The following is a 23,036-nucleotide window of genomic DNA, read 5'->3' on the forward strand; positions in this document are numbered from 1 at the left end:
AGTAGACGTGCAAGTTACAGGTCTAGCGCTCCTAGTGGCCAAAAGTTACAGGCTGTGAATTTAAAGGACAGTTGAAGTGACCTATATGTTAGAGCGAGAGCAATCATCAGTAAAAGACATTTTTCTGAATTTCCGTCTGAAATAAAGATGGAATTTTGACAGAGTTAACATTTGAAATCTCTTTTAATTCTCTCTCTATTCTCCATGGAATTAACCTCTCAAATGTTTTAAAGCATTTACAAATAATAACTCAGAATGCATGAAAATTACACGGGTAAAATGTTTACCAATATAGACATATAAGACATCGTTGGAAAGATTGCATTCTGCACAATATAACCACCTAGCTCATTTTATGGACATAGCAAGCACCAAAGCTCAATTAACACAGATATAGCAGAATGTCAAAATGTACCATGACAAAGCAGCCACAACAAGCAGGCATGTCTTTATTACTGCTGTTCAAAAATAAACCTATTATTTTCGAGAATGAAAAAAAAACAACAACATTGAGTCTTGTTTGAACTGATGCAGCTTGGGCTTGATGCAGCTTGGGTGTTTTACTCACCCAATTTTCATGTATATTTTCAGAAACTTGAAGGGGTTAGCTTTCAAATAATTTATTACACATATAATTTAGGCTTAAAGTTCCTAAGTTATTTGCTTTTCAATCTGGGTAATTTGCAAAATAGATGAGAACTTACCAAAATGAGGTGGATATTAAGAGGCTAAAAAATAATTTAAATTTGAAATTTTCAAAAGACTACCAAATTCCCTAATCCTACCAAAATCCCTAATCCTGCATACTGTATGGTAGACTTTGCTTGACTGAACTTTTCTTTCTTGTTTCATCAATAATATCTCTTCTTGTTTAAATTCCCAATATAGATATTGAAGAGTTTCCGGATGATGAGAGGGACCCAGTGTATGCTAAAGAAGGTCAGGGGGCAGTTCTGTTGTGTGTTCCACCAAAAGCCTGGCCAAGTATGTATACCTTCCTCCTCAGTCTCAAAAATCTACACTTAAAAATTGAGAGCCCTTGAAAATGCAATTAGATAATCATTGAACGTATGATTCTTTGAAACTGTCAGATAACAATCTATAGAAAAATAGCTAACCATTATTTTGCTGACCAAACTGTACATCTGTGGATGTGTGAACTTCTTTTCTTTCTCATCTATGTTTTTATTTTCAGAGGAAGTTACATATCGATGGATCTATAACGAGTTCCCAGTTTTCCTGCCCACAGACCGCCGTCGGTTTGTCTCTCAGAAGACAGGGAACCTTTACATCTCAAAGGTTGAAGCTCAGGATGCAGGAAACTACTCCTGTTTTGTTTCTAGTCCCATAATAGGAAAGAGCGTCTACTCCAAATTTATCCCTCTCATCCCTTTACCTCCAGATGATGGTTAGTCATAATCTGTGGCAGTTAAGATATCAAACTGTAGTGTTTTCTTATCATTGATATTTATCTTTTACTGTCGCAGGTGAGGAGAGAAAATATCCAGCAGACATTAGGGTGAAGTTTCCAGACACCACTGCAATGCTGGCCTCCAATATTACATTGGAGTGCTTTGCTCTTGGAAAGTAAGTGTTTGAAGCTTAGTTGGTGATTGCTTATATAGATAACATTACAGGACATGAAGTTGGACCTTTTAGAATAATAGAAATTGTTAGAGCACTTGGAAATATATAATGGACAGGGAACACAAATCACAAGGTTAAGGAATGGGCCAGTTTAGATCTGCTGGTCTTCTATATTTTAGAGGGATTTTAAAAAATGCATTTATATTCCTTTAACTTTTTCACATTCATCAAAATGTTTTATAATGGAATTTTATGCTGTAGAGCAGCACATAGAAGGGATTTATTTTGTGGTGAAATGAAAAGCGTTCATGGTTTTGGGTTTGTTTTTGAAAATAGTAATCTGAAAAGTCATGTATTTATCCTCCTTTGAAGAATTTATTTCCAGTGAAACATTTAGAAAGTGAAATGTTTGCATGTCCATGAGAATATCAGTTGTCAATGTTTTTCAACTCTCGCCACAGGCGATTCTAAAAGATGAAAATGCTTTGATGTTAACCATTGTTGCTCTTGCTGTATGTTGGGATCAGTTTTCGTTTAAAATATGAAACCTACAGTCTCAAGTCTTTTGCATCCTCTAAAATATTTTCTTTCAGCACTGTCCTCTTTCAAACCTTTCCGGGTTTTCAATAAAAACAGCTTGATTTCTACACTGTTTTGAAGAAAAATTCATGTAATTGGGGGTGTCAGAATAAAGGGGCTAAATGCAAATTCATATCAAACCATACAGAGCTTAATTTGTAAAGTAAAAATCGAAACCATATAAAAAATATGCTCTTCTTTGTTTTAGTCTATTAAAAAAAATTCCACTTGAATACAACACTGTTTGTGTTTGCAATGTGACAAACCCATCTTACTCTTATATAACCTTAAAGTGTTGAGTTCATCCATTTTTTAAAAATTCCTTTGTCGATCACTTTTCTTATTCAGTCCCATCCCGCACATTGTATGGAGGAAGGTTGACGCCACTGACCTCCCTGCCAATCATGAGATCAGTGAATCAGGTGCTGTGCTTCATCTCTACAATGTTCAGTATGAAGATGTTGGAGCATATGAATGCGAAGCTATCAACACCAAAGGAAAGGACTGGCACAAAGCCTGGCTTTATGTGGAATGTAAGTCAAGTTAAAGGTGGTAGTATTTTTTTTTTTCTCATGTAAGGAATAATGACACCCAATATATGCATGTAGCTGCACCTGAATGGGCGGAAACTATCAACAACACACAAGTGGATATTGGATCTGAGCACACGATGCGTTGCGTGGCTTCAGGAAAACCCTTCCCTTTCATCAGCTGGTACAAAGATGGGTATATGGTAAAAAAAATTTTTATCTTTTAAAGCATTTCTCTAGTCTCATTTGTCATAGTTCTTCTCAAAGCTGTCTTCTTTCCGACGTATGTTTTTTTTTCTAGTATGGCAAAGGTGAGCTAAAGTTTTCCAGTCTGACTTTTGATGACTCTGGGATGTACCAGTGTATTGCTGAGAATTACTGGGGCATCAAATATGCCAATGCTGAGCTGCGAGTTGTTGGTAAGCTCTTGTGTGTAGATGGTTTTACTATTTGTAAAATGCATCTTTAAATGGAAATAACTCCCCTATTATTTCCAACCAGCCTGGGCTCCAAACTTTGAGCTCAATCCCGTAAAGAAGTATCTACTTGGAGCTAAAGCCGGACGAGTGGTGATAGAGTGTAAGCCAAGAGCTGCTCCAAAACCTCGATTCACCTGGACAAAGGGCAAGGAGGTCCTCTTCAACAACTCCCGGTCAGCATAAATACCCCGCCCCGCAGTAAACATGAACATGTTTTCAGTTTATAATAATAGATAGGTTTAATTCTTTTTATTTTTAGTGTTTCTATCATGCTCGATGGCAGCCTGGAGATCTTGAACGCCACCAAAAACGATGAAGGGTTTTACACCTGTGTCGCCGAAAATGACAGAGGAAAAGCCAGCAGTTCAGGATATCTCACCATCACAGGTTAGCTGGTAAATGTGTGACTATAGTTCTTTGTATAACCATTCATACACTCTTCAACTTTTGTGTTACATTCAAAACAAATTATTGACATGTAGGACAACTGTTAGTCATACAATCCTCAAACTTGGCCTGTATTAAAGACAAAGCCATGAGAAGTCATGCCTGAAGAATGCTACAAGCTATGCAGGGGACTGGGAAAACTTTTAACACAGGTTGCTCTGGCTAAATGAGACCAGCACCAACACTTTAGTCTCTATTTGCAAATTATTTATTATTTATTTATTATTATTATTATACACAGAAAAACAGGCCCCACTCTATAATCTAACGGGTTGATAGCTATAGTCCAGTAGATCTTTAACTTGACGATGGTGTCACATGTAGTGAAATGATCAGATGACGAGAAAAATAGAGAGAATATAAAGCTTTTCGTTGAACGAAAACATCCTGTAGAATGGGAGAATAGAGATAGAACAAGACAGAGTGATCTTAAGTGGTCTCTATGTCCTCCAGCAGTCTAAGCCTATAGCAGCATAACTTTAGAGATAATGGGTCTGCCTCACAGACTAAAACTGCTTGTCGGTTCCACAGGGGATGAACCTGATAATTAAAATATCTGCCTCCAATTTCCCTTTAAGCAACATCAAAAAGCAAGAGGTTGGTTGATACAGGAGCTCCAAAGTCTATTGTTATTCCTTTTTCTGGCAAAAGTGAGTCTCTTTACGTGCTTTGCACAGAGAAAGGTAGAAAGTGTGGTTTTCCTCAGAGTTGTTACCTAATTATGGTATATCTAGTAAAGCTGTGCAAGATATTTTGAAAATACTTAATTTTATAGTTGTGTCTAAAGTTGATTTATTCATTAGAGGAAAACAAAGTAAAAAAAATAAATCTTATAATTATTATAATTATAAATATATCTTTTCCATATTTGCAGGCGTGCCTCTCAGTTCTAGTAAAATAAATATACTTGATGCATTTTTAAATGTATCAGCTTTTCTCTTATTATCATTAATTCATGCCTTGGATGATTTATGGACAAATAGGGTATAAAAAAGTTGCCCATTTGTCATAGCTACTGTAAAAATGGAAAAGACAAGGGAACATGCCATTACATTTATTTTGGAAGATTATAACTTTTCTGCCTTACTCTAAAAACCTAATTGATATTCTCTGAAGTTGAATTGTGTTAATCACCAATATTCAGTAAAGTCAAAAAAACATTCATTGAACAACACATGTGCATTGGCCTGAGTCTCTTTAAAATACACCAAAGCGAAATAAATTATGTAAAAATTAGACGATCCTATTAGCAAAACTGAAAATATATTAGTTTTGCTATTTGTTTAGAATTTTCCTATGTATATTTAATGTGTCTGGGAAAAACAGCAGGAATGTAGTTTGACAACCACTTACAATACTCCTTGGGATTTTTAACGGACGATCTGTTTGTATCTATTCTCAGAGGCAACAGGTATCACTGTAGCACCTGAGGACTCCGAGGTCAGAGTTGGAGACGAGGTGGTTCTCCGATGTGCTGCTTCGTATGACTCCATGCTGGACGTCACTTTTATCTGGGCCATTGACCTCAGAGTCATTGACTTTAATGCAGAGTGGCCACACTATGAGAGAGTAATGGTGAGTTGACATCTTAATAATCTTTCAGCCTGCAAATTATGACATTTTCTTATGTTTGTATATGAATGTAATAGGACATGTTTATTTTATTTTTTTTACTATCCTAGGAACTACTATTTCATTGGGTTTTTTTTTCTTCTTTTATTTGTCCTGAGCAGAGTGAAGATGGAGTTGGTGACTTGAAAATAAAAAATGCACAGATTTGGCATGAGGGTCGTTACACCTGCACTGCTCAGACTGTGGTAGACAGTGACACTGCTTACGCTGACCTGAAAGTTGTAGGTGAGTTCAAGCTTTAAATGAATAAGAGCTGTGCATTGAATTAGTAATAGTGTTACAAAGCAGTTGTATATGAAACCTCCAGGTGTTCCCGGCCCTCCTGGTGTGCTCCGCATCGAGGAGATCGGAGACACTTGGGTAAGGCTTTTGTGGTCTAAAGGATCTGAGCACAACAGTCCCATCTTATACTACACTATTCAGACCAGACACTACTGGGCTCTAAATGAAGATGACTGGAGGAATGCCAGTACATGTAAGTGCTGTTTTTGGCCAGCAGAGGGACATCTTGCTCCACAGACTGTTAAAAAAACAAAGTTTTTTAGAATGCATTTCCAGTTTATCTTTTAAGCAGCCTCTTCTTTTGTCCTTTAGCTCCATCCGTTCTTGATGGAACTATGGAGAAAGCAGATGTTACTGACTTATATCCGTGGATGGAGTACCAGTTTAGGATCATTGCCACCAATGAGTATGGATCTGGGGAGGCCAGTATACCTTCTCTCAAGATCAAAACCTGGGGTGCTCGTAAGTACACTGAAAAATGTTTTGTTTATGATTTTGCCATGAAGCAGACTTTTCTGAAAAACTCACGCTGAGCTGCTTTCTTTCCAGCTCCAGTTGTTTCTCCTACAGAAGTGGCCGGATATGGAGGTAGAAATGGCGAGATTATCATCACTTGGAAGGTAAGTTTCCAAACTCGCATAATAACATAATATAGATTCTTCCCTAAATGTGTGATGACACCCATTTCTTTTTTTGACATGGTAACCCTCAGCCTGTGGAGCCCTGGTATTTCTATGGCAGGAAATTTGAGTACACTGTCGCATTCAAGCCTCATGACGCCTACGATTGGTGGTATGAGACCATCTCAGACCCAGAGACCAGACGATATGTTCATAGAGATCCCTACTTCATTCCCACCGAGGAGGATTTCCAGGTGCGAGAGTTTCAGGTGAAGATCAAGTCAGTTAATGAGAAAGGGCCCGGACCGTACAGCCTCACCAAGGTCATCTATTACCCGAGAGATGGTGAGAATTAGTTTCTTTTCCTAATAATTTCAATCAAAGCTTAAATAATTATATAAATTTGTCTAGACAGAAACCTCTGTGGTATAATTTTGGTTATTTTCTAAATTACTAACTTCAAATGTGGTTTTCCTTTTTGGTTACTCAGTTCCAATAGAGCCTCCTACAGATGTCTATGCCAGGCCAGTATCCTCCACTGAAGCAGTGGTTTGGTGGCTGCCTGTTGTTGATACTGGAACAGGTCTACAGCAGTACATTGAGGGATATCAGGTACATACATTTTTACTTCTTGCATGTTGTGGCAATAACGGAAACTCCCACAAAATTACAACTAAGATTAGTTTAACCTAGATTTCAATCTATCCATGCTTTGCCATATTATTTACTCAAAAAAGCTAAAAACTGACCAAAAATGAATCTAACTTCACAGGTCAAATACTGGAGAAAATATGATGACCCAGAACCAGGAGCAAATCGCATATTTGTTCCAGCCACAGTCAATCAGACCCGACTGGAGAATATGCTGCCAGATTCACATTACCTCATTGAGGTCCGGGCCTTCAACGGAGCAGGCCTTGGACCGCCTGGTGAACACTGCGAGATGTTCACAAAGAGAGCACGTAAGAGCAAAATAACATCTGACAGAGATGTGTAATGATACATATGTGAACATTCAAAATGAATAAACCATTTCTTAACAGCACCCTCTGAGCCTCCCCGGATGTGGCGCTATGTCAGCTGGACAGGACAATGGCTGTATGTATGGTGGGATCATATCCAGTATGACTGGTTTGGGAATGTCTCTTTCCCATTGTACTACAAGGTATGTACGGTTAGCTTTATTTGAACTCTATTGTAAGAAAGGTTTCAGATTGCTAAGATAGTAGGAATGTTTAAAATCACCTATGTTTTGGTTTCTCAGGTCATGTTTAGAAAAACAGGGTATATATACGGGAAGGTCTATATCACCGGCTGGCACTTTATGGACTTCCCAATGCCTCAGTTTGGTGACTATGAACTGATGGTTCGTGGTCGCTATGAAGGGGGAGATGGCCCAGTCAGGATGATAAGTATTAAGGGTAAGCTCTAAGCTAACAGAGTTTTAAAAAGTGTTTATCCTTTTTTTGACTAACTTTTGTCATCTTTATTCTTCTTCAGGTAAAGCATCCCTCACCACACCCACATTAGGTTTCTTATCTTTGTTGCTGCTGGCGCTGTGTATTACAGGTTTGTAAATTTAAATCACAAGCAGGTTTGTTGTATATAATGGACTATAGGAAGCCAATACTTGGACCTCATGGAAGATCGATTCATCGTGAAAATGTTCACAATAACTAGTATCCATTTTTACAGTATTCCTGAAGGTAAAAAGTAGAATTTTGATTTCCAAATAAAAGTGGTTTGTTTGCAGTGCAGTAATTCTGTAATGTACTGCGCAAAGACAGCAGCAAGATATCTAAAAAGAAGAGTGGGAATTTTAGCAAAGATTTTCATGCACAAGTTCAAAATTGTTAACAGTTGAAATTCTTTCCAGAATATATAAAGACAGATACAGACTGCTGTAGCATATAATTAAAACACTGCTTAGGTAGTAATAAATGTAAAGTAACTGAATTGCACTAAAACTAGTTGTTTTGATCATATTTATTTATTAATTTATTAATTTATTTTAATTTACCTGGACATTTTTTTCAAGAGTGCTGTGTATTAGGAATTTTCCACAAATACAACTAATCATTGCCAGTGTTTTTGATATACTTCTAAACTGCTGAGCCACTAAAACTTAGTTTGGCATTTGTTGTTAAGCCAGGGTTTCCACATAAAAACATCACATACATGAACAGGAAAAATTTGCAAAATTCACAAATCAATTTTTTACCAACCTTTAGCCACTGTCTCTTCATACTGTGTGTTTCCTGACACCTCTAGGGACAAATCAAGGCAACAGTAGCTGGTTGTGCAGAAAGGTTCCATTTGGTCTCCCTTTGGGTCTGTCTTTGGGTCAAAGATGTACAGTTCTGCTTTTGTAGATCTATTTGGATCTATTTTCACCTGTATAAAAACAATTCTAATCAGTGATTTGGGGGTTTGTGTTAAGCTACAGCTAAACTGCATAAAAGCGACAGCGCCCCAAAACAACTCCTTAAAAAAAGAGCTAAAAATGCACAGAACTGAGGAAAAAAGTCATTATCTGAGGATGATTTTGTGCAAAAAATGCAATGAACATTTTTTTATTGTCCATATACTTACCCTTATTTGTTTCAATGAGAACATAATTGTTTTCTTAAAACTTCACTATTTTTTTTTTATCTCTACAATGTAAACCCAGCACTTTTCTTTCTTTTCTATTTTGCATATTAAAATTTGAAAGGCATGGATCACTAATAAAGATGCACTTTTATCTGGTAGAAGGTGAAACCTCACTGATGTACAAATGGATATGTATGTTACTGCTACTTTCCTCTATTTAAAGTTGGAAAACTAATAAAAAGAATTCATCAGTCATGATCTTATTCTGTTCGTGCTTATGCCTACATATCAAATCGGAATCTTCACACTTCAGAATTGTTTGAAAACGTAAAAAACTGAATGTGCGTTTTCACATATGTCTGAAAAAAGAAATGCATTGTCTCTTATAAAATGTATTATGTAACAAGGTATCATAAACCATTTGGAAGACATTTTATGAGATTTTAACTAAAATATGATGTTTAAAACAAATCTTATTGCATTCTAGGCTTTACTTTATTTTAAACAGAAATGCAAAAGATAAGTTTTTTTTTCTTTAAGGAAAAAAAAATATGTGGGATATATATAACTTTTAAACATCAAAGAAGCTGCAAACTAATAGAGAAAGGAATAATACAGCCACCAGATGGCAGTGTTCCCACATAACTACAGTAAATCTTGCAAAGAGGCACTTAAAACCCATCTAATTATATACATTTTTTATCAGTTGTTTCCTTTATTTTTTATTCAAATACAGATAGAGCAATTTCATCTGCACTAAGACAACGTATCAACATTTTAATGTTGTAATACTTTTTTTATTTTCTTGCACCTTTTAATTTACTTTAACCAACATGGAACATTTCCATGCTATTTCAGTATTCCTTTCAAAATGCCATGTCTGCCATATCTTTTGCAGCTCTCATTGAGATAGACCATTTTGTAAGCTTTTACTTTTACTCAAATGAAGCTTTGTGCCTTTCCAGAGTGGGGGCTGTCTGAGTAGCTTTTATCTTTTCTACCTCCAGTACCATTTTTCCCCTCCTATTTTACATCCTTCCTGATAAACAAATTACACCGCCCGAATTCCTGTGCGTGGCGAAAAATCAATCTTGCTATCATTTACAAACAATCACAGCAGTTGCAGAAAGGTGAGTCCATCGGAGGCAAGGGGGAGTGATTCACCCTCCAGGGAAGGATAATGAACAACCCTTTTGTTGCGATGGTTCCTTTGGTTTTTATTAACATCCTCAGTCTGGTTCTGCTTTGAATGCACTTTTCGTGGAAACCAGAAAGACTGCAGCTCTTCTGCTGAACAGTTTTCTTTTACTTCACACATATTTTTCTATGTATGAAAATAAAAGAAAACAACAATGCATTAGAAGATGGAAATCATAGCTATCTGGCACTAAATGTTGGATATCTTAATGATCCAAAGATTTGGGTGATATTTTTTCTCAACCATGAAAACTAAAGATGGCCAGTTGAAATTAGCAGATGAGTGCACATGTAAACTAGATTTGAGCTCTGTAAATGGCAAAGAAAAAGCAAGACAAACTAAACTCAAATAAAACAAAAAAACACCTTTGTAGGTGTCACAAAGTAGAATTATTGAATAATTTGATTGCTTGAATAATTTGATTGCAGAATAATTTTACACTTGCATGATTAAGATATTTATGGTATTGCTGAAAAAAAATGTTGGTTCTTTGGAAACAAAGACAAACGCTGACTCTCTGACCGATTAAAAATGAACCGCCTATATATCTGACATCTTCTGTAAGAATCTCAGCTCAGTGATAGCAGAGAAGGAGACTAGATTCTTAAATCATCAAACACTGCTTCTATATTTTAAAGTTTCAGTGACAAGTTATTTTAAGAGTGGATAAGGCATAAAAACAGCACCAAGAGGATTGATTTCTAGCAGACATAAAATGGCACTTAGAAAAGTGGTCTCAAGCTCAGATCCTCCTGGTTGATGTCCTGCAACTTTTAGATTTGTCCCCTGACATAAAATGGCTAAACTGGGCTCAGTCCGAACACCTCAAATGGGTAAAGACACTTAAGCTACAGTGGAAGGACATCAGTGGCTGTCACGATAAGTGCTATCTGGATAGTGGTGGCAGTAAGGAACAAGTTGGGAGAGAAAGCAGGATCTTGCCAATTAATTTATTGTAGGGACTTTCTGATCATTATATACTTATGTCTGACAGATACAAAACCAAATGTGCAACTGTTCTAAAATCAAGACATTTCTGAGCACATCTTTCATTTTTCTGACTGAATTGACTAATGATTCACTTAAAATATGAAACTATTTATACTAAAGGAAATTCAAATAAGTGCAAGTAATAATTATGCAGCATGATGGCCATATTCCCACTTAATGGTATTTTAATGTGTCATTACTAGAATTGCACAATTTATCTAATCTCAGTCCTTTTCCCATTATCATGGTGTACAATATTTTAATCAGAGGGGGTTACTGGTATTAAATGCTTGGTATTGTATTACTTTTTTAATAACATGAATACAAATAAGTCATGTTGATAATGTATTTGACCTTAGCAATAGATGTCCACTATATTTTTTGTGACCACGATGCTGTTATCTTGCAAAGGTAACATAATGATGGAGGAAAATAAAGAGAGCAAACACAATCATTATTATTCAAATATCCAGCCAAAGTAACACAATAATAATTTTTAATATTTGCTTTATTCCCTTATGTTTATTGCTAACATTATGGAAAACTTAAGAATGAAAATCCCTGAATCATTTCTGTTGAGCACAGCAGAGGAACTGCAAACCTGTTTGTATTTCCAAAGGACACACTTAAAATGATTTAAATAATTTAAATAGAATTTCAGTGAACTAAACAAAAACAACAACGTTCTTTCACTCAGTGTTTTAGCAAAATACTGATCCAAAAAAGGTACCAAGTGTCCAAACATACAAACGGCCAACCTTCTGCCATGGCCCCTTTATTCTTCTAGACCAAAATCATACAAATTGTGGGACAACTTGAAGTAATGTGAGCATTAGAGAGGATACAGGAAGCAGTTTGGCCATTACAGTAGGTGTTTTAGCATCCATGTTATGTTTTTCAGCAGTAACCAAATATATCCATCTCAGATGTAGGGTAGAATAAATGTGCTCCCTGGGTGCAGCAGAGAACACACTGTTATTTACATATTAGATATTCCCTTGGCTGCTTTCCATTTGATCAGAGAAGGCTCTGTCACATTAAACTTGTGACGGCAGGAGCACATGGATGGATTTTGTAATAGAGCTGAGGCCCATAATGCTCAAAAGCATGCTCTGCTTTAGATTTTTCTACCGCTCACATACCCTCATCTTATCATTATCTAATGCTTTTTACCAGTTAGCACATCTCCTTACTCTGTTGCATCCTTTGTTGTTCTGTAAATAATGAATGTAACTCAATAATCTAATATTTGTCATTTAGCAGCAGGTCTTTGGCCCACGTGATACAGAGGAAGTAACCAAACCAGGCCATATGCAAAGTACTCTGCATGAGCCATGAATCACATCTGAGCCCAGACCCCCTGGGTGGCTCACTAGTTAGCTCAGACCAGAGAGACCCAACACTTCTGGGCCCCGTAGAGCTAAGCAACAAGCATTCTCAGATGGCTCCTGGGGTTCTGAGGGATCCGCTTAATTTTCCTGACAAATCTTGCAGTGTGGCGCAGACTTGTGTAAATACTGTAACTCTCCTAACCTGCATAGCAGCACCGAGGACCATATTTCCTGGTTCCTGGTTCAATGACAGAAATAGGCTGCAGTGTCCATAAGTCAGAAATTGTCTCCTATGTAAGTATCTTATGGCCTTGTTCACAATGTGAAAAAGGACTGCTACATATTTGATTCTCCTACTAGCTGCATTTTGTCAGACCATTGATGGTGTTTGAGAAGCAAATCATACAATTTATCAGACTGATTACAGGTGATGTTGTTGAAGGACTTATGTGAGCAGCTTCATGTGTGATGAAATAAAGTTGGGCTTTTCTGTTAGTATCTGTGCAGCTCTATTTCAAACAATATTTGATTAAAGTTTAGTTGATTCTCCCTTTATGTCTGTCACAAAAATCAGTTCAATTCAATTTATTCATATTGCACCAATTCATCATGACGCTATATAAATAGACTGATCATGGCTAAGCTTGAATTTGTCCAGACATCACCTTCTATCAGATGCAGTAGTATTGTCACAGCAACCAAGACATTTGGAGGTGTAGGTAACATATTTCAGTTATTTTATAACTGTTCATTAAACGTTTTTCCTTAACTAATCAAACTCTGAAACTTAAATAGAAAAATACAATAAAGATATTCTAATGTACAAATAATGTCAGGATCTGCAAGTGAGATTTTATTGTTGATTTGTTTTGTTGCCGTAGTTCCTTATCTTTTTCATTGTGGGTTTACTGTGATAGTTCTCTTTGTTTACCTTTCACTGGGTGTTATCTAGTTTATTTATCTTGTATGTTTCATATTTTTTTTTAGCTGGTTTGTCTTTTCTTTTATCTATCCAACACATTCTATAATGGATGAAAATTCCAATGTATCCATAACTGTCCTCCCAGAGATTGTTTGATAGCATGTAAAGATGAGACATATCATTTATCACGTGATCCAGGAATAATACAGATAGTTTTTTTATTCTTTAATCTTAATAAATAGTTTTAATTCAAACCCCAAAAAAGTGCCATATTTTTTGTGGAGCTGTAGTCTTACTTGACAGCAAACTGTGAAAGGAGGCTGAAACCATGAACAGGTTGGGAGTCCGTCACAACCAAACCAAACATAAGATATACAAATGTTTGAATAGTGAGATAAACAGAGAAACCACTGTGTGTTCACAGAAAATATATGCAAACCTATTTAGGCCACATCTGAAAACCAGAGAAGATTGAAAACACAGATCTTTGGGTGAAAATGTATTCCTCTATAGCAAAACAGTTTCTAAGTTAAGGGGATAACATTGTGCTAAGGTTTTCCCCTTTTGGACTTTCAGTTTTCATTATCTAAGTATTTCTGTGTGGTATATCTTTGGTTTATTTTCCATTTTGTGTTATATTCAAGCAGTCTTCAGTTACTCTCTGTTGCCCCCTTGTGCCTGTCTCCTTTTCCATAGCTCCAATCTAATCCCTTCCATCCACACCTGCTTCATATCAGCTGATTACCCCAGTCTTTGTTCTGACTACCATATATACTCTCGCTGTGCAGCTCTTCAGGCTTTTTTCCTTGTTTCTTTGCTACCCTGTGTATTTCCATGACATCTCCTTGAATTTTGGTTTTCAGTATTTTGTTTTGGGAATTTGCTTCTGTTGCTTTTGATAAAACCTACAATAACTCATCTCTGCATTTGGATCCTGAACCAACCTTCACCCTCATGTTTACACTTTGTTTTTCTTTTGGTGAAATTGAAAACAGATTGCAACTTAAGCTAAAGCCTACTACCATAAATCTAATGTCAGCATGTCAACAATATTTCACCATTTTTCACCAAGTATTGTCCCGTTCTAACCCACATACTGCTTTCAGTATAATTTTTTTTTAATAAAGTTGATCACACATTTAGCAAAGACAAACAACCAAGAAAGGCTAAAATAATGACCAATTTAGAAGTATCTTTGGTCTCTGTGGAAGAAGAGCAAAGCTTCTCAAAATTAACCAGCAAATTCAGCATCAGGATCAACCTCTGATTTCTAGTACTAGCTTGATATTCCTAATCTATTTCACAGAAGGTTGTAAATTATTTTAGACTAACAAAGGAAGGATGCAAAACATGTCATGTCAGGAAGGAATTGTGTGAGTAATAAAAACTGAAAGAAAAAACAAAGAAAACAAGGGTAATTGTATTAAAATAATAGAAAATAGTCTTGAAATACTCTTAATGGATAGATGCCTTGCGCTCTCATCTACAGTTATGTGCCTGTGTGTTGGGTCAGTCATAATGAAGATGATGCAAAATAAAAACACTCTCCATATCCATATTTTTTTCTAAAGTTACCAACAAGGACATAAGTTATAGACCCTAAATGAAAAATAAAAACCCTGGATACAACAGACCCTAATGAGTTCCCTTAGTATGGACAAAATGCAGTCATCTAAAACGCTGTGCATCTGATAAGGATAGCTCCTTTGTGCCTGCCTTTGAAGGTCTACTGGGCACGTCCAGCTGAGGAGAGATCCTATGGCAGACCCAGAACCCAATAGAGCCCATTAAAGATCACTTACCTTCTGGTTTGAAAACATGTTTCACTCCTCAGAATAAGTATTACTGCAGGGAGAATGTCTGTGTTTCACTCTTGGACTTCCTATCCCCTGATCCAGATAATGGAAAACAGCATTATGCAACTTACTGCATAATATTAGTTCTTTCCTTCCTTCAGTTTTAGTGTATATTTTTCAAAAAAAAAAAAAAAAAAAAATGTACACTTTAAATTAGTTTTAGTCATTTTCAAAAATGAAAAATCACTTAAATATACAAATGTTTTCCTTACCACACTGATAGTTTTGTAATGTGGAATATTCTAGCTTAAAACATTTTTTATCAAATTCTTAGAAATGGAAGACTGAAAACCAATGGTATGTTTTTCATAGTTATGTGTTCATAGTAGGCATATGTACCTAATTTTTCTCTATTTAAATCCCATATCAGTAGGAAATATTATTTTTTATTTTTTTTGTTCCGCAACAGACACTCAGAGAAAATCCTTTTAACACATGACTTTTAAATTATATCTGACTGGTGAAATGTTTCCCTCTGTCAGCCGTAAAACTTTATCTCTACAGAAAACAAGCACTAAAAATGCCCCTTCCTAAATCATGGGTTTACTGTGGGGTCCAAAAGGAAACAAACATGTTGCATTGTAATCTTTAACAATGGATATCCATCTTTATTTATGCAGGTGATATCAGTTGTAAATGTCTATAATGTCCTTAAAGAGTTGAAATGTAAAATGCATAGAACATGGTCCTGGTTTTTGCAAAATGACAAATGAGGCAAAGCTGCGGTTTTTAAATTTCTTTTGACTTACCGTTTTTATTCTGGAAACACAGTGTATATTATGTAACTTGTAAGGTCTTAGACAGAGATGCTCTTTAAATAAAAAAGCTTGTGCTTTGCATGTCAAGTCACCACTGCCTGTGCACCCAGACAAGGAGTGACCACAGAATGGATGCCTAGAGGATCTAAATTCAGGGTTCCCTCTTCTTTCTCAGAATTAGTTCTTGGATTTAAAATGTAATCTAACAATTTTATTACTGGTCAGGTTATGTTGAGTTGATCATCAATAGTTAAAACTCAAATAGAAACAAATGGGGAGAAATGTAAAGCTCAAAACATTAAGGTGTCATCAAACCAGAAAGATGGACCCAGTATTCAAGGTGAGTCAGACAATGGGAAGTTTCAAAACATTTAATGACAGAAATTAAAACAGAACGGAATGCAGGCTGCTGTGGATAAACGGGCCTGCAGCCACTGCAAGGGGAGGGAGGAGAATCGCTCATCACCAGTACTCTGGCTGTGGGAGAAACACAGGTAAGTGACCTCAATAATCTAAGAGAAGGTGATTATCCGTGAGAGTCACTTACCTGGTTTAACAGTTCAGACCATCCACTCCGAGGAAGGAAGGATCCAGGCGATGGACTGCCAAACAAGATGCGGCGCTTAGCCGTCTTTTGGTGTCCCCGATGCAGCAACCCCAGTGAGCAGGCAGGAAACTGATCCAGGTCAGAGAAAGTTTAGAAGTAGACAGTTCTGAGATCCAGGAGTACGTAGCCTGACCAGGGGTTCCGATCCAAGCAGGAACAGACAGATCCAAGGTTCCAGGAATCCACAGAGAGTTCAGGAAAATTCAGAATTCCATGAGTCCATTAGTGAGCTCAGACAGAAACTCTCAGATGGAGACAGGCGGGCTCAGTGGTTAAGAGGGACAGAGGCAAGACTTGGTACCAGGATAACTGCAGAAACTTTAAACTGTACTCCACGAAGAAGCCATGATCACAGGAATTAAAACTATCCTCCCCCGCGATCCGAGCCAAAACCCTGAAGGCTCCGCGGAGAAGGACCAGAACCTGAGCTCTTCCCGAACACTGAGCCAAAACCCAGAGGGCTCAGTGGGAGGAGCTGGAACATGATCAGGAGACAAAAGACAAACACCAAACCCTCTCAATCAACTGGCCTCTAAGAGTCAGGACATTAACCAGGGACTTTACTAAACTCAAAAAAACAAACGTGAACAACTAACAGGATTACATAACACAAATACACTATTAATGATCCGGCCCCGATAGCTGGGCTAAACTGAATATATAGCAGAGGGAACAGGTAGATAAAATGAATATTAGAAAACGGGTCGGGAATGGCAGGTGAATTAAGTGAGTAATTGGATCAGCTACCGGGGCAAATTATAATATCCAATAATGGTAAAAGTGTGTTCACATCAAACCTGAACAATCCTATTTTTTTTTTTTTTACCTTGTATACCTCCTTATACTTTGACAATTACCGCAAACAATGTGCCAACATTTTTGCTTGACTCATGGAATTTAAGAGAATAAGCTTTAATCTGCTTTCAAGTTCCCCTATTTTTTGTTCAACTAAACATAGCAGACCTCGATTTGACTGAGCAACTCACTAGACTGTATTTAATATGGAGAGCCAAACGAGATGCATCGCCAGAGTTGCACCCGGTTTGGTGTGTACCACCAACTGCTCTAGGAGCTACATGTAGTTGAATGACACTCCCTTTCATCAGTCCCGCACACAGTATTAGGGCCTGCTATCCCGTGCCTGTCAAGGATCATATTTCCACCCTGTGTGCAAATCCGAATCACTCCTGATCGGTGCGCACCTTCCCACTGTGGACGTCACGTCAGAGAAGGGAAGCCTTGAAGGCAGCTTTCTTTTCCATGCGCCTGGCCCTGCAACATCCCAGTTCTGAACTTCATTTTCATTCATAACGCCCTCTGTTTGCTGGAGCACCCAGTCAAATTCACCTTGTGCGCTACTGAAAGTAGCAAACGTTTCTTTGAGTGCCTCAATCATGTGGATACAGTCAGTCACAGCCAGAGATGGGGACTGTAGGCTTTTGGTTTCAAAATTGCTTGAACTGAAGAGCTTAGAGAATGCAACGAGAAGAAAGATTAATCTTTTGGTCTTTAGTTGTTGCAGTAGACATTCATCTTCTATTTTAGTCTGACCCAACCCCTCCGCAAACTCACTCATTGTCTCCAATATCAAGTCATACAACTTCAAAACACTGTTCACAGACTGTGATATTGAACTCTATCGTATGTCTGTGGCGTGCGTAAGCTCCAGACTGAGTGCGCCTGGGTGATGTTCTTGTTGGGTTTGTAAAAATCGTTCATGTCTGTTGGCTCCGGTCGTGAAATGGTGGAGTGAATTCAAAACATAAAAACAAAGTGGCCACAGTGGGTGAAACTTGATGCTGTAGAAAGCATAATTTTCAGACAGTGGGAGTGGAGGTGCACATAGACAGCGTGAGGAAAAGTTTTTTTGAGCTGAATTTGTGCACCCAGATTTCTCACCGGACATAACAGGGGCTCCATCAAAATCGAAACTGCAGTGGTTGGAGTATTTCCAATATCTTCTTGGTGATGCCAGATGATATTATCTCATCTGCCAAAACAAATCCGTTATGCACATACCTTAAGCAGACAGCAATAGCTCTCTTTTTGACAGGTCCTTATATTCATCAGCTAAAATTGCATAATACGTGTCTGTCTCTGCATGCAACTCTGCTTTGATTTTCTGGAGGAGTAGGGATGCTACAATTTCAAGGAGATCATTCTGAATATCTGGGCTTGTCATTTTTGCATTATTTGGAAGCTCGTCGAATCATTTTTTTAAATAATATATATATCCTAGTCATAATTACAAATCAGTTTAAACATCTTCAGAAAATTTCCTCTGTTGAGACTTTCTGCGTCCTCCTTGTGACCATGCAGTGCAATGCCCTGTTTTGGGCAGAACAGTAAAATATTGATGATCATTTTCACCTGTGCCTGGTCCGAGTCCATTCAACGCTCATGGCTGTCTTTTGTCACTTGATGTATGATGTCACTGTTTCCTGCATGTTTTATGTCAATGTAAGCTTTGTGTCGGGCCACTGCAGAAACATGAGCCTTACTTGCTTCTTGTTGCATACAGGTGTGACTGAGATGCTTCCAGTCTCTCATTCCTGTGTTTGGGAACCTGCCCAAAGTTTAGTCCGATACGACAGCATGCTCAGAAGGGAGAGACTAAACTGAAAGCTAAGAAGAGTAGTAACAGAGGAGATGAGCTGTGAAGGCTTACTGAAAGGCCAGTGCCGCAAAGGCTTACCAAAAGGGGGCCGGGACCAGTTGCCACGAAGGCCTACCAAAAAAAGGCCAGTTCCCAAAAAGGCCTAACAAAAGAGGGCCAGGGCCCGTTGCCACGAAAGCCTACCAAAAGAGGGCCTGGGCCAGTTGCCGCAAAGGCCTATAAAAAGAGGGCCAGTTGCCGCGAAGGCCTACCAAAAGTTTGTGAAGGGATGGTGAGGTGGGGTGAAGTAAGTTGAGGTGAATGGTGATGAGATGAAGGAGGGGATGAATGAGGAGATGATGAGGGGATGACTGCTGGGATGAAAGATAAGATGAATGATAGGAGGGAACCTGGTATAAAACCATCGGGCATGACGAATTACAGGAGAGAGATGAGTGATGAGAATGGGTTATAAACACAAATAAAATAATGAAACATTCCGATCTCATGAAGGAAATAAATGAGTTTTGAAACCACCACCATTATTTGCAGTTAGCTTAACCTTAAAGGCTGAGAGTACATTGAACAGTTCGGATGGATGAATGCGTGCTCAGGGCGGATATATGAGGCATAGGCTGAAGACCATCAGCCCTGTTACTGAGAAAGTCAAGGAGATGCCACAGACTGCTGTAGTGGCTCCTACATTCTCAATGAATGGCCCGACGACGCAAGCTACAGCTAATGGGTAAACCTCACTAAGCAGAGAATTAGAAATGATGAGGGGAGCAGCCATGAACTCCAAACCAACTATTTGAAAGAACCGCCTCAAAACCTATGGATCGGGCATCATCTGTAAAATTGAAGGATGGGTGCAGACAGATTGCCGATCCAATCAAGAAGCAGTTTAGACCAAAAGAAAAGTCAGAAGGCAACCCTTAAACAATGAACCAGGAAAAGGAGGAAGGAAAGCAATAGCCAGATCAAGCAGGCTGGAAGCCTTGTGATGCGAATGCATGATGGGTTTGGTTGCGATGCACCTGGAGCAGAGGGGCCGTAATGCACCTGCTACGATGAAAAGAGAGCGCCATGAAGTGTAGCGACATTGGATAAAAGTAGGATGCGTCTGCCGCAATGGGTATGGGCGCCATGGAGTGCCCGCGGCGATGCTGCCACCATAAAAGCCCACAATAATAGGCGCCATGAAACGCCTGCCACAAAGTAACTGACCCAGTGCTCTCCAATGAGGACATCAGGTAAGTAATTGTTGTAAGTAATTACAGAAAGCTAAGATGATTTCCATGAAAGGCCCAATGAAAAAAGGAGACGGTACAGGTTACTGAGGTCTATGAGCAAAGGATCAACAATGATTTTCTTCTTGAGGTACAGTTCCAAAGAACAGAACACTAGGGCATAAAAAGACTGACAACCAACTCCTCTCATACTTCAGCTGATGAACAAGGGAAACAGATGTGCAGGGCCCCAACTCGGCTCAACTTCACTAGACCTTCAAATTGTCACCCAAAACAGCACTCAAATCCTTCCAATGGCAAATGGCCAATAGACCACAGACGGAACTAACAAAGGTAACACGTGTACAAAACACAGCAGAAGAAAAAGTTCTGATTTAGGAAGGATGGAGAGTTATCAAAACTAGACTGGACCTATGTGTTAATGTAATCAATCCCTTTGTTAAATCATAATTTCTGAAAAGGCAGTAACTGTAAAAAACCAATTTAATTTCATAATGCGAGGCCTTATTCTCGCTAAATCTGTAGAATGAAAAATTGATTTCAACTGACCCTGTTAAGCTTCATAGAGTAGGGTAAAATATAAGAAATAAGAAAAAAACATGTCCCAATCTCCAGAAATGTAATGACAAAAACTAAAGATACTGAAATCTATTAGACCTGACATGGTTACAAGTATTTTTTTTTCATTGAGAGTCAGGTGAACCACAGTGAGACTCATATCCACAAAATCAGAAATGAATAAAAGAGCCAAAAATCATATTCAAAACACCACAGGCCTTACTTGGCTCAGTTAAGGACAGTTTATATTTCAATGCAAGATGACTAAGAGTAGGTTTCATTTTATTACCAATGGTAAAAGGGTTAGATAACAAGACCACTAAGGATGCAGGAAAATGCAGCTGCCATGGGAAGTAAAAGGATGTATAAATTGGTAACAATTTAAAAAAAAATCCCATTTGGCAGGAGTGTGTCTTTTTGCATCTTTTGTAAAACTAATGCAGCATTCAGGAAATTATGTGTTATAAAACAGTTGAAGACAGTGTTAGTCTGAGTTTTTTTTTTTTTTTGCATGCCCGGGAGTAGGGTGGCATGCAATAAACCATGAATTCTGCTCTCTTAAAGAAAATCTTGAATAAAGTTCCCTTTTCATCCAGTTTTCCCCCTAACAAAGATCTTAGCCACTCCCAATTACTAAGGGTTGGACCTGTTCCGGTTCAGTTTGCATGTTTTCTAAGCCATGACAATGCTTTTTTGGGATACTCCATAAAGCTTAGAACTCAACGCTTATCCAGACATTTTGAATTAAGAAAGCTTCCTGGATGGGAAGCGAACTGTCTGCATAATTTAATAACAAATTTCCGGTGGTTTGTTTTGTTACATTTTAAAAAAAATCTTTTTTGGAATGACTATGACCTGGATGACTGATAATTATCACCAGCATAGTGACTGTAGAGATTGCCATTACATTCGAATGAGCCTGTAGCAATTATAGGCCTATAATCCGACACAGACTAATAAATGCAATTTATAAAATTATCTGTATAAACTAGACTTATACCAGCAACCGTCTGGATTTTATGAACATGAAAAATTTGAAGACGAAAATTTGTTTCGTCTTTTGTTTTTTTTCTAAGCAGATTTGCATCTTTGTTCAGGTCACAGTGCCCAAAACAGGAGTTTGAAATACCTGGACAACAGAGGTAAGGGGAAATGGCGTTGTTGAACTCAAGCAGAGGCAATCAGTATGAGAACAGCACTTTACAGAGCTCCATAACTGGGATGAGACAACCAGTTAAGCTGCCCTCTGTGGCCAACCACAGCCTGGCTGAGGCCAGAAGCAGATACAGCTGGCTGCGGAAGATTAGATTAGTCCGTCAGGTGTAGACAGGTCTGAGGGCAGGGTAGAATGGCTGCAACTTACCCTAAGGTGGACGGCTTGACATCGAAGCAGTGTTGTTTTCGTCAACAATGACAATGATAAAATTTTTTCTTTGACGCTCCTTTTTTTCTTTACCATAACAAAAACTGGAGAGCTATCTTTGAGGATCTTTGATTACGAAAAATGACAAGTCATGGGTGTGAGTTTTCGTTGACGAGACTAAATAAAAAGGTTAGTGGGTCGTTTGTCAGACGATTAAAATGTATCATTTTTCTGTAATCTGTTTGACAAGCTAAGTAGTATGAGCAATGTGCTGCTTCCTGTTTGTTCATGCAGCCTACCTGGCGTGCAGCGGTGCACGTTCTGCATGAACACAGATGGATCATGGCAACAGTGAAAATAAGCAAGAATCGTCCTGTACTGTGGGCTCAACTCTGACAAACTATTCTCTTCCAGCTGTGCTTTTGCAGAAATATGAGTCTGAGCTTTAAGCTCTGGTTCGCTCTCAGCAGTATGGCTCTTCCTGCTCTTGCTACTTGATAAACTATATTAGGCTGATCATCCTCTGCCAAACATAAAAAAATCCTTATAACAATTAAAATTGCATTTCTTCCAGCTTATAACCGGTAATGCAAAACTGTCAGGTCTAAGTACGTAAAACATCATACATACATACAGGGAAAGAAAGAAGGCACAGAGACAATTAATTTAGTTACTCGAGGAGAGTAGGAAGGGACTGCAGAGTTTACCATCTCCACCCCACTCTGCAGTCTTCAGCTTTCTCCTTGCCATTTCTTGAAGAAAAGGGGATGTCCCTAATTACACCAGCTGAGGTTTAACTAAGGGAAAGGGAAACAAAACGATCTTACTTTAAACCTCAGCACATATGTTAAAACAAAGC

The 23,036-nt window shown here is 38.1% G+C and overlaps 1 protein-coding gene across 1 annotated transcript in view; it reads left to right on the top strand.

Moving 5' to 3' along the window:
• LOC107098421 (contactin-1a-like) overlaps positions 1 to 8,992 on the top strand; it is a 16,416-nt gene extending 7,424 nt beyond the window's left edge. Inside the window, exons 6-24 of the mRNA XM_015396097.1 lie at positions 889 to 984; positions 1,196 to 1,408; positions 1,488 to 1,587; positions 2,515 to 2,699; positions 2,775 to 2,899; positions 2,998 to 3,115; positions 3,198 to 3,348; positions 3,435 to 3,562; positions 5,025 to 5,197; positions 5,356 to 5,479; positions 5,562 to 5,729; positions 5,849 to 5,998; positions 6,086 to 6,156; positions 6,249 to 6,501; positions 6,647 to 6,768; positions 6,929 to 7,118; positions 7,200 to 7,321; positions 7,421 to 7,577; positions 7,657 to 8,992. Coding sequence (XP_015251583.1) covers positions 889 to 984; positions 1,196 to 1,408; positions 1,488 to 1,587; positions 2,515 to 2,699; positions 2,775 to 2,899; positions 2,998 to 3,115; positions 3,198 to 3,348; positions 3,435 to 3,562; positions 5,025 to 5,197; positions 5,356 to 5,479; positions 5,562 to 5,729; positions 5,849 to 5,998; positions 6,086 to 6,156; positions 6,249 to 6,501; positions 6,647 to 6,768; positions 6,929 to 7,118; positions 7,200 to 7,321; positions 7,421 to 7,577; positions 7,657 to 7,733 — 2,723 coding nt within the window. The 3' untranslated portion in view covers positions 7,734 to 8,992. The remainder of the gene's footprint in view (positions 1 to 888; positions 985 to 1,195; positions 1,409 to 1,487; positions 1,588 to 2,514; positions 2,700 to 2,774; positions 2,900 to 2,997; positions 3,116 to 3,197; positions 3,349 to 3,434; positions 3,563 to 5,024; positions 5,198 to 5,355; positions 5,480 to 5,561; positions 5,730 to 5,848; positions 5,999 to 6,085; positions 6,157 to 6,248; positions 6,502 to 6,646; positions 6,769 to 6,928; positions 7,119 to 7,199; positions 7,322 to 7,420; positions 7,578 to 7,656) is intronic.
• The last annotated feature ends 14,044 nt before the right edge of the window (positions 8,993 to 23,036 follow it).

The sequence above is a fragment of the Cyprinodon variegatus genome, unplaced genomic scaffold (assembly GCF_000732505.1).
Source record: "Cyprinodon variegatus isolate N-32 unplaced genomic scaffold, C_variegatus-1.0 Scaffold776, whole genome shotgun sequence".
Lineage (NCBI taxonomy): Eukaryota > Metazoa > Chordata > Actinopteri > Cyprinodontiformes > Cyprinodontidae > Cyprinodon > Cyprinodon variegatus.